At 40.7% G+C, this 12363-nt stretch overlaps 1 protein-coding gene across 3 annotated transcripts in view; it reads left to right on the top strand.

Moving 5' to 3' along the window:
• The window catches only part of LOC103670173 (S-adenosyl-L-methionine-dependent tRNA 4-demethylwyosine synthase TYW1), a 202241-nt gene that overhangs the window by 29566 nt on the left and 160312 nt on the right, over positions 1-12363 (top strand). For all 3 annotated transcript variants that reach the window (XM_040634988.1, XM_008698566.2, XM_040634987.1), the window contains exons 8-9: positions 1759-1876; positions 6276-6328. In XM_040634988.1, the coding sequence (XP_040490922.1) occupies positions 1759-1876; positions 6276-6328 (171 nt within the window). The remainder of the gene's footprint in view (positions 1-1758; positions 1877-6275; positions 6329-12363) is intronic.

Below are 12363 nucleotides of genomic sequence, written 5' to 3'. Positions count from 1 at the left end.
AGAGGGAGGGAGAATCCCAAGTGGGCTTCACGCTTAGTGCTGAGCCCAGAGCGGGACTTGATCCCACAACCCTGAGATCATGACCTGAGCCGAAATCAGGAGTCAGACGCTGAACGAACTGAGCCACCCAGGTGCCCCTATTTTTAAATATCTTAAAAGAGTAACTGAAACTTATAAATTGTTTAAATAAAATACTCAGCATTAAACTGATTACTTTTATAATGGATGAGAACAAATCATTCGTTTATAAATTTTTTCAGCTCTATCTGAAAATGTGTGGTTGAGAACTGTGTTAACAGAAGCAAAATTGTTCATTAGCTTTGCGTTTTGATTATATTTAGTAACGAGGAATGCTGACTTTCGGACAGATAGAACTAACTGTGGGTTTATTGTTTCTCATTTGATACCTTTGAGTCTCTAAAGTACTTTTTCACTGACTTCCAATTTTGGAGCAAATCCTTGAAGTAACAGAGAAGGTAGAGAAGTTAACTCCAGAGTTCTTTGGCTTACCTGTTTCTTTCTAAAAAATTTTATAATCTGTTCTACATTTTTTGTCTAGAGAACTTCGGACGTTCACAAAAGTAGACAGAATGATACAGTGAATCCTCGTTACCAGCTGTCCAGCTTCAAACATGGACCATCCTCCCTTTTGTATTAGTTGGCTGCAGATTTCAGTCCTCCTGTGATCTGTGAGGTGTTTTCACTTTTAGGTAGAAAGGATATTACTGTAAGTTTGCTTACTGATTCACTAGAAACTAGGCACCGAAAATGGGCTTGGTGATGGGGCCGTCGCCAAGGTGAATTATGCTGAATTTCTGTAGGTCTTAGTAAGATCTGCTGAGTGTCTCTCTGAAGTGTAACACAGACATTGTGTGTTGTCTCGGAATTAGTGATTAGCATCCTGCCACCTTGCAGAAAGACATGGAGATAACTTAAAAAAATATATATTTGGTAAGATTTAAAAAGAGAGGAAGAAATGAGTATAAAGGGTGAAGGTCATCATGCAGTATGAAAGCCACTTACGGAGAATCCAAGACAAGCATGATGTGAGGCTTGACACAATCATCAGTGTACTGCTGAATTTTCTAGGAGCCAGAGTCAAAAGGAAACACAATCAGTCTTATATTATCCTTCAGATTTCTTTTTTTCACTGAAGACACATTTTCCCCACAGGATCTTCTAGAAGGAGCCATCGGGGCGGCAGGTGGAGGAGTAATTTGGTCTCCGAGCAAATGGCTGTCTGAGAAGCTCAGAGCGCTATTTTGACTTGTTTTGGGGCTTTGCAGATATAATAACCAGCAGTCTTACATTTTATTGAACTCCGTTATATATCAGGCATAGTGCCTGGTGATTTATTTCTTTTAATCTTAACATATCCCTGCTCCCCAGATGCTACTTTCCTCCTTTTTCAGGTGAGGAAATTGAAATTCAGAGAAATAACTTGATGAATTTCGGCAGCTGTCTGTACTCAGATTGCTAAAAATAATTGACATCTAGATAAGTGGATTGTTGATTCACATTTTGTGGGTGTATGTGTGTGAGTATGTGCTTACTTTTTTGGAAACGAAAACGAAAAATAAGACTGGCAGTTCTTCGATCATTGTCTGACTGGGAACATGATCACTTTGGAGGAGACTGGGTTGTGGGCCAGGGTCCGTGATGCGCGCCATCATCCGCGCTCTCTGTTCGTGAGTGGTGTGCTGTTACTCTCCGTGCACAGGGCCAGTTCTGACTTCTGTTCTTTTAATTTTCATATAGAGAGAAAAGGAGCAACAGGAGGAGAAGAGGAGTTTGGTCAGGAACACAGTGAAGAATGAAGCCAGTGAAAGAAGAGCTATGATAACCCCTGCTCTCCGGGAAGCCCTCACTAAACAAGGTGCAAATCCTTCGGAAGTGAGGTCACAGTACTACCCTCTTAAGCCTCCTAATTGAACACCTAAGTGAGGAAGCCTGAGATAGGGATTGCCAAGAGGAAAGAAGGTTTAGGAGGTCCTTCTGTGGTTAGCCCAGCAGCTGTGTCACGTGTCGCTGTCGAGGGAGCCCCTCTTGTTCCTGTGAATCACTTGTGTGTTGGCTGCTGGGCCAGCACATTTCCCCTCTGCTTGGTTTATTGGGATGTTAGCGTCAGTGTGGCTCAGGTATGCAGATGGCAAATGCCGTCACGGGCTTCTTTACGAATGATTGTTTATTATTAAATGCAGAGAAAAGCTCATGTTGATATTAGGCTGGAATCAATTAGAAATGTTTTCTGTCCAAGTATATCTGCGGTTTTGTGGTCATCACTTATTAAGGAGGCTATAACTTGAGATCAAATAATAGTATTGATTTCCTGTAGAAGAAAGAGTGGTCAATAGGGAGTCAGTAGACTGACTTCCTTCCTTCCCTCCCGTCTTTCTGTATTTATCGAGAACCTTTTATGTGATAGTTCTGGCAACGCAGAGAAACATAAGATTCATGTCTCCTTCAAGGAGCCGTCAGCCTGTTAGAGGAGACAGACAGGAATATTCAGTTATGTATATGTATTTGTGTGTGTGTATAATATCTAATGTATACGTAATCTGCTTTTTCATAAGGATGTTCCGACTAGTATCTAGAGTGATTTTATGATAGGTTTAAATCTTTCATCTAGCTGTTTGTTTTCTACTTGTCTCATGTGTTCTTTGATTTCCTTTTTTCCTCTTTTCTGCCTTCTTTTGATTATTTTTTATGATTCAGATTTACATCCTTGTTGGCTCCTTAGTTACAGCACTGTGTTGTTATTTAGTGGTTGTCCGGGGTTTTACGCTGTATCTCCGTATCATATCACAGTGTATCTTGGAGATGACAGACCACTTCATGTACCTAGAAGAAGCTTCAGTAGTAGCCCTGTTTTCCCCTTGCCACCCTCTAAGCAATGTTTTACTTTTACATGTGTTATAAACCTGTGATACACTGTTACTATTTTGGTTTGACTAGTCAATTATCTATTTAAGATTTAAATAATTAGTAACAATCTTGCATAATCGACTCAGGTAGGTACCACTTTTGGTGCTTTTCATTCCTTTGCACAGATCTGTGTTCTCTCTGGCAGCCGTTTCCTTCTGCCTGAAGGGCTTCGTCTGGCATTTCGTGTAGTGTGGGTTATTTGGTGATGAATTATTTCAGCTTTTGTGTATCTGAAAGAGGCTTTATTTCGCCTTCATTTTTGAAGGATATTGGTTGATGGATGTGGAGTTGTCGATTGACACGTTTTTTTTCTCTTGGCGCTCCAGAGGTGTTCCACGGTCTACTTGCTGCCGTCGCTTCTGATGAGGCTTGTGTTCTCATCTTCCATTTGTTCCTTTGAATGGAATGTTTGTAGCCCCTGGCTACCTTTAAGATCTTCTCTTAATTACTGATTCTGAGCAGTTTAGTTATAATGTGTTTCAACGTAGTTTTCTTCATGTTGCTTTTACTTAGGATTTGTTGAACTTCCTGGTGCTGTGGATTTATAGTTTTAATCAAATTTGGACAAATTTTGGCTGTTATTTCTTCAGATATTTTTCTGTCACTGCCTCTCTCTCCTCTTCCTTGGGGACTTCCGTTCCGCAAATCTGTCCCACAGCTCACTGATGTTTTTTTCATTATTTAAAATTCTTTTTTCTGTTCTCCTTTTCATTTCTGCGTAGCTTCTGTTGCTATGTCTTCAGGTATGATTTAGTAACCTTTTCTTCTCTCGTGTCTAATCTTCCATTAAAATCTTCCATTAATTCTATCCGGTGTGTTTTTCAGCTTAGGTGTTTATAGTTTTCATCTGTAGAAGTTGAGGTTGGGTCTTTTTATAGTCTCCATGTTTCTACTTTTTGAGCCTACGAATTATAGTTACAACTGTTTTTTTTTTTAAAGATTTTATTTATTTATTTATTTGACAGAGAGAGAGAGACAGCCAGCGAGAGAGGGAACACAAGCAGGGGGAGTGGGAGAGGAAGAAGCAGGCTCCTAGTGGAGGAGCCTGATGTGGGGCTCGATCTCACAACGCCGGGATCACGCCCTGAGCCGAAGGCAGACGCTTAACGACTGCGCCACCCAGACGTCCCTCCTATAAACATTCTTAAGCTTTGTTCTAGGGTGAAGAGCAGTAACTTGGAAACAGTTCGAGCCTTTTAATCTGGCTTTTTTGACTTGGGAAGTGAGACCAGAGCTTACTCACTATATGGCTAATTGCTTCTGACTATTGGAGCAGAACACTTCTGTGTACTCTGCTCCTTGCTTGGAATCTAAAGTGGTACGAGCAGGCACAGTTCCCAGCCGGCCGTGAGCACCAGGCATACCTCTGGCCTTTCAGGTGGTTCTTTCTCATTCTTGGTGAATTTTTCTCTCACATACGCACGAAGCAGTACTCAGATATTTCTGGGACTCCTCTGTAGATTCTTGAGTTTAATCTCTGCGTAGCTCTCGACTCTCTCGTACTCAGTTCTGCAAACTCTGTAGCCACGTGGGCTCCCCGGACTCTTGCTTCCATGTCCTGAACTCAGAATACTGGGCTGTTCTTGGGTTGCCTCTCCCTGCTGCATGGCCTAGAAGCTTTCAAGGCGGTAAGCTCTGGTAGTGGTAGGGCTCACCCTGCGTGTTTCCATCTCCCTGAGATTACTGTCCCTTGTTGCCTGATGTTTCACGCCTTGGAAACTGTTGGTTCCTATATTTTGTCCCATTTTTGGCATTTCAGGTGGGAGAGTAAATCCTCTGTTACTTAATCTTGGTTAGAACAAAGTTGTGCGCTATGATTTTTAGCAGCTGCCTACTTTTGGCTTATCTTGGCATTGTGGTCAGCCACAAGTCTATCCATGCTGTACTTTGCAGTTTTCTTCATACCCGCCTAAATGCAAAACTGTGTAAAACCCTATGTATCTTGGAAAAGAAGGACATAAAGAACTAATATGATAGAGTGTCATTTCTACGACAGGGTATGAACAACATATAATGTAGGAATCCAAAAGAAGAGATAGAATTTTCTCTGGGAATCTTTTAAATGCGTATTCTGCATCTGAGATTACTCAGTTGGACTCAGTTCCCTCTTCAAATAGATAAGTGGTGCTTTGTTTACATAAATGTGGAAGAGGATAAAAGACAGAGCCCTGTAAAGTTGCCACTAGAGACTTGTAATCCAAACTGACATTGTTCCATTAATCGTCACCCTGTGAATACAGATGTTCAACCAGCCACGGATCGACTCATGCCATCATCCAGACTATATTTCTCCATTTGCCTCATTTGTCTGCAAGTCAAGAGTCTTTCTGTACAAGAGACTCCTAATTGTGGCTTATGACTTGAAGCCTCGTGAGAAACTTTATTAAATGCTTTCTGAAATCAGAATGTTCTACTTGTTTGCTCTTCTAGTTTATTAAAAAAGGAAATGTGATTACTTTGGCATGGCTTTTCCAGGCTTTTCATGTCTTCTGTGGCTCACGCATTTTAAGTGCTAGGTGATGGAGTGGTGCTGAGAATTCATGTTAGGTTATGGTTCCTAGAATTTTATTTTCACTTCTTGGGGCAGTATTTCTTTATTTTAATCTCCTGTTGCCCATCTGATTCTTCATCTTTTTTCAAAGATTACCGATGAGGGTTCCCCAGTTGTTTGTTTGAAGTATATTGTTACTTGCTTTTGCTTTATGGCCCAGCATTTGTTTTTGTTTTGGTTTTGTTTACAAAGTTTCCCTGGGTCCTCCAAAAGCCTGTGCGTTCTGTAGTTGTTGAGTGTAGTGCTCTGTGTTCTTCGTCACCTTTACTGTGTTGTTTAGATCTTAGAGCTCTACTGAGTTGTTGTCTGTGGGATCTGTTAGATACTGAAAAATGTTAAAAATTTTTTTTCTATGGGGGCGCCTGGGTGGCGCAGTCGTTAAGCGTCTGCCTTCGGCTCAGGGCGTGATCCTGGCGTTATGGGATCGAGCCCCACATCAGGCTCCTCTGCTGGGAGCCTGCTTCTTCCTCTCCCACTCCCCCTGCTTGTGTTCCCTCTCTCGCTGGCTGTCTCTATCTCTGTCAAATAAATAAATAAAATGTTTTAAAAAAAAGTTTTTTTTCTATGATTTTGGATCAGCCTATTGTTTCCTTATGTATTTTTAGTCCATGTTATTAGATGCATATACATTTTAAGGTGTTTTATCATCCTGGTGAATTAAACTTACAATGTTTTCTTTCACTGGGTTGTTGCCTACCATTATTTAAGGAAAGAAAAATGATTTTGTTACAGTTTTTTAATCACCTTTTAATATGAGGCTTTGAATCAATTCAGTTTTGTGTTTTGTTTTTCTGTTCAGGTTATCAGTTGATTGGGAGCCACTCTGGGGTGAAGCTTTGCAGATGGACAAAGGTATTTATTTTTATTTAAATGTTACTTCTGTTTTATGCAACTTTTGTATGGCTCTGATATGCTGCCAGTGAATTTTACCATTTTAAAGAATAATTTACAATGTAATGATTTTGAATGAATTTATTAAATGAGTTCAGCATATATTAATGGATGTAAAAAAAAAAAAACAACTCAAAAAACAAACCCTTTTCCACCACCCAAAGTATGATACATATTAGCCGTTTTCCTCATCCTGCTAAATTCACTTGTGGCCATTTCCAGCTGTAGCCCCTCTGTCACAGCCAGAAAACAGTTGTTCTACTTGCTGTCACTAGTTCTGTTTTGCGTGTTCTAGAATTTCATATGAATGGAATCATTACGTGTGTTTTTTTGCAAGTGGATTCTTAAACTCAACATAATGTTTCTGAAATTCATCCATATTGTAGTACATATCAGTAATTTATTCATTTTTATTGCTGAGTACTATTCAGTAATGTGAACGTACCACAGTTTTTAATCTGTCGAAAGGCAGTGGGTTGCTATCAGTTTTTAGCTATTAGGAATAAAACTGCTGTGAACCTTCTTACACCACGCTTTGTTAGGAATGTATGTTTCAGTTCCCTTTGGATACATCCTAAAGTGGGACTTGCTAGGTCATAGGGTAGGTGTATGTTTCACCTTTGTAAGAAACTCTCAGTCTATTTTCAGTGTGGCTGTACCATTTTATACTTGCATTGGCAATTTCTGAAAGTTCCCGTTGGAACATTTTCTTACCATCCTGTGGTATTGAAAGGCTTTTTAATTTTAGCCGTTCTAGTGAGTGTGAAGTGGTGTCATTGTGGTTTTAATTTGCATTTTGTGGATGACTACTGGTGATGAGGCACGCCTTGTCATGTGCACATTGGCTGTTCTATTTGTGAAGTGTCTCTTGCCCAGATTAGGTTGTTTGACGTTATATTGCTGATTTGTAGGAATCCTTCCTATATTGTGGAAATGAGTCTTTTGTCTAATACGCATTATGAATATTTTCTCCTAACCTGTGGCTTCCTTTTTTCATTTCCCTAATGGTATCTTTTGAAGTCTTAAATTGGAATAAAGTCCAATTTGTCTTTTTTTTTATGGTTCGTGCATTTTGTTTTTTTAGTTTTTTGTTTGTTTGCTTAGTGCTTTTTGCTTTTTATATATTAAGAAACCTTTGCCAACTTCAAGGTCGCAAAGATGCTCTGTGTTTGTTTTTTTCTGGAAACTTCATGTATAGTTTTAACTGTTACGTTCAGGTCTTTGATTTCATCTCGAATTGATTTTTATGAATGGTGTGAGATAAAGGTCGAGATTCATTCCTTTACCTGTCCCCCATGTGGATATTCAGGTGTTTTAGCACCATTTGTTGAAAAGAATTTCCTTTTACCATTGAATTACTTTAGGCCTTTGTAAAATATCAGTCATCTGTCTATGGGTAGGCGCATTTCTGGACCCCTTATTCTATTCCATTCTCTTTGTCTATCCTCATGCCAATACCACATTGTCTTGATAACTGTGGGTTTGTAATAGTCTGAAATTATGCAGTATAAGTTCTCGGTCTTGTGTTTTTTTTTTTTTTTTTTTTTTTAATTCATTTCCAGGATAGTTTCCACTCTTCTGGGTCCTTTGCATTTCCATATAAATTTTAGAATCAGCCTGTGCATTTCTATTGTATGTATTTGTTCTGTTTCCTCAGTTTTTGTATTTGTCTTTTTGGCATCCATTCATCACAGGACCAGTTAGATTATCTAAATTTTCTTATTTTCTGTATTCTTGATGCTCTGGCTTTTGGGGGCCATATAGATAGATCTGGGGAGAAACTGTCCCTCCCAGGGCTAGGTAATTCCTGAAGATAACAACAGCCGGCCTGGAGTGTGCCTTTCATATGCAAATCAGCCAGGCCTGGCTCTTTAGCCTTCAGTTACCTCCTTATCTAACTCCCACACCATGCCCATATTTTCCCTGCCCTACTTTATCCCAGGGCCAGGTACCAGACGGTTAGAGACTTAGAGACGGCGCTATAGCCTGAATTATTCAAACAAGGCAGTCCTGCATTGTGTACCCTGTCCTGCCTTGCCTTTCCTGCGGAAACCCCACTAACAGGTCTGGCCTAGGCTTTCCCCTCGCTCCTCTCTCTGCCTCCCGAACAACCCTGTTGCTCCTCTCTCACCCTGTGTGGTGTGGGTGCCCCCTTGTCTTGGGAAATATAAGTAATATCTTCTTTTTTCATTGGCATTGGCCTCTCCAGGTTGGCTGGCATTCAGTCACTTCCATAAATTAAATTCCCGTGGGTCCAAATAAGATGGCATTTGTAAACAGCTTTATTGAAATATAATTTACCTATCATACAGCTCCTGCATTTAAAGTGCACAGTTGAATGGGTTTTAATACATTCACAGGGCTGTGCAAACATTATCACAATCTGACTTTAGAACATTTTTGTCCCTTCTGAAAGAAGTTATGCACCCAATAATGGTCCATCTTCATTCTCCCTTCTCCTCCCAGCCTTAAAGCACCATTAACCTACTTCCTATCTCTATAAATTCCCCTCACCTGGACGTTAATACTTTATGTGGTCTTTTGTCCTGGCTTCTCGTTGAGTATGCTGTTTTCAGTGTGCATCCATGTGCTAACAGATATCAGTATTCCATTCCTTTTTATGGCCAGTAATATTGTATGTATAGGTGTGTCCCATCTTCTTGTTGTCCATCAGTTGGTGGACATTTGGTTTGCTTCCACTTTTCGGATATCATGAATGAAGCTTCTGTGAACATCATGATTTGTACACGTTTCTGTGTGGACGTGTTTTTATGTGCTCTGGTTATATACCTACGAGTGGAATTTGTGGGTCGTGGTAACTATGTTTAAATCATTTGAGGGACTGCAACACTGTTTTCCAAAGTGGCAGTACTATTATATTTTATATTCCCACCTGCAATGTATGAGGTTCCCAGTTTCTCCACAACCTGCTAACATTTGTTGTTTTCCATGTTTTTTTTTTTTTTTTAAAGATTTTATTTATTTGACAGAGATAGAGACAGCCAGTGAGAGAGGGAACACAAGCAGGGGGAGTGGGAGAGGAAGAAGCAGGCTCACAGCGGAGGAGCCTGATGTGGGGCTCGATCCCACAACGCCGGGATCACGCCCTGAGCCGAAGGCAGACGCTTAACCGCTGTGCCACCCAGGCGCCCCTCCAAGTTTTTGATAATAGCTATCCTAGTCGGTGTGAAATGGTTTTCTTACAGTGATTTTGATTTACATTTGCATTTCCCTTAATGACAAACATTGTGGACTCTGTTTATGTGTACTTATTGGCCATTTGTGAATCTTCTTTGGAGAAATGTCTATTCAGGTCCTTGGCCCTTTTCACACTGGGTTCTTTGCCTTTATACTGTTGAGTTGTAAGAGTTGTTTTTGTCCTCTGGATACTAGTTCTTTTTTTTTAAGATTTTGTTTTATTTATGTGAGAGAGAGAGAGAGAGACCATGAGAGCATGAGCAGCGGGAAGGGCGGAGGGGGAAGCCAACTCCCCGCTGTGCAGGGAGCCCGGTGCATGCTGGGGCTTGATCCCAGGACCCTGGAATCATGACCTGATCTGACTGAGCCACCCAGGTGCCCCTGGATACTAGTTCTTTATCACATGTAAGGTTTACCTCTCCCGCTGCTGTTGGCCATGTCGCCAGGAGCTGAGTTGCTGCAAACCTCGGGGAACTTGGCTTCTGGTGTCATAGGACCTCCACTGCTGTCTTCCAGGCCTTTTCTCAACCTGTCCTGTCCCCATAAAGAGTATTCCCCACAAAGACCTATTCTTGTGGTTTTGGTTAGCTCAGACCTGGCCGTTCTAAATAAACCACACTTTCTTCTCCAGGCATGCTTGACTTTTTTACGTTCTTTATTCCTGTTCTTAAACATTTCTGTCCTCAGTTCACACTACTGCCTCCTAATGTCTGTCTTTTACTTTGTATTTCTTTGTGTCGTGTCCATCATGACTCCTGCCTCTTCTTGTACCTGGCAAGGAAACAACCTTTTGTCTTCATCTTTCTCCTGGAATGGCCCTGCCCTCAATGCCATAGTCCACAGTTGACCTTTGCTTGGTGCCTCAGTGCCGTTGATGGCCCTCCGTAAGAGGGAGCCCACCGCTCCAACCCCCGTTGTTTTCAGAATATTGTATCTTCTCACCATTCCTCTGAGCATTCTTGTAGTGCTGTCTGCTCCCTAGTCCTGTTGCTATTGTTTATGAATATTTGAGAAACTCTTCTTCCTTGTTTTCCACTGCTGTTTTTCTGCCTTCACCCTGAGGGGCATGAACGTTCTGGTGACACTTCTGGCACCTTCTGTCATTCAGCGTATTCTTGTGCTCAACTGTCTTTTTTTTTTTTTAAACCCTTTCAACATCCAGTATTTGTCTCTTCCAATCCAGTGATTTTCAGTAATGTCAGACCCAGTGCCTTCTGCTTATAACCAGTGTTTTATGACCTCCCGTTAACTATTCTAGATTAAATGCACAGATTTACAAATATAATTTCACAGATGTAATTTAAAAAGTCAGTGTTCTGCTCTAGCAGAAAAAAAGGAAGTACTTTATATTAAAATAGTTTGTATTTCTGTGCAAGACGCTTAGGCACTACTGCATTAGAAGGCATGGGGACTATTTCCACCTGCTTATAATGGACAAGTGTATAGTTAAGAGAGAGAAACAGATTAGAAGTTATTCCGTACAAGCTAGACTTATTTAGGTATAATAACAGAAAGAGGGGTATAACCCTCATTGAAATAGGGCTAACATACCAACCAATTATAGACTATCAAATTGGAAAAATGAGAACGATGTACTTGCAGATGAGTGGTATCTCAGTTATAAGTGTTGAAAAAGAACAGTTTCCTGTATTGTAATTTGGGAGGAGTGGAGACAAATTGTGATAGAAAATTTCTGCCTTGAAATTCCACATCTCGTTGAGAGCCACATTCAGTCTCTAATTTATAACAAAACCCTTTAAGTGACAGTGGTAACAGAGATGAGTTAGCAGAAATGGTAGTGTGGCCGAGAGAAGTATGCTGGACCTCTGGTGACAGGCTCAGAGTAAGATTTTGGCAGGCACCCCCCGCCCCAAACAAGTTTGATTTCAAATAATTATGGCAAGATAGATACCTTGTCCTTATGCTATAAAAATTAATAATATATAGAATGACTGTCATAATTTTTTTTAAAGATCTTATTTATTTATTAGAGAGAGCGCGCGCACACAAGCAAGGGGAGTGGCAGGGAGAGGGAGAAACAGGCTCCTGGCTGAGCGGAGAGCCCGATGTGGGGCTCAATCCCAGGACCCTGGGATCGTGACCTGAGCGGAAAGCACACTTAACCGACTGAGCCACCCAGGTGCCCCTGACTGTCATAATTTTAAAACTAGTTTGGTTCGTGAGAATCCTGCATATCATATGTCTGTTATTTAATATTTGGTTCTAAGTCTACGAAAAGCGTCTTGAATCTCTCCTGTATTTGTAGGTGATACCTACAATAATACAGATGCAGGTATTTTGCTGGTGACTTAGATACTAGAAAACAGCATTATTTTCTGTGCCATGGTTTTTCAAAATGGTGACATTTCTTGGAGGAAGTTTTGCATAAAAGAGAATGTTCTCTTATCTTAAGTTACATGGTAGCTGCATTCCTGGAAAATTCAGTGTATGGTAAAATTGTACAGAAAATACTTTATTAGCAAAAGGAAGGTGGAATCCAGGTTCAGATAATTATAATCATATTTTTCACAAGTATGGAGGTCTGGTGAGTCATTTGAAAAGACGTAGAGAACCCCCCCCTTTTTTTTTAATAGGATTTATCCTGAGCATGGCAGGAGATGTGAAACCCTCCTCCAACCATCTCAATAGCAGAAATATTTCCACAGATGTCCGTACCCCCATCGGGTAGCATTGGCTCCATTGAGAACCTCTGCCCCAGTCCATTTTCATTGCTACCCTCCCAAGTTCAGATTGTTCTCTTGAACATTGCAGCTAGTTTTTTTCCCCCTCTAGTACCC

Source organism: Ursus maritimus, unplaced genomic scaffold (genome assembly GCF_017311325.1).
Source record: "Ursus maritimus isolate PB19 unplaced genomic scaffold, ASM1731132v1 scaffold_2, whole genome shotgun sequence".
NCBI lineage: Eukaryota > Metazoa > Chordata > Mammalia > Carnivora > Ursidae > Ursus > Ursus maritimus.
This window is presented reverse-complemented; position numbering and strand designations above follow the sequence as displayed.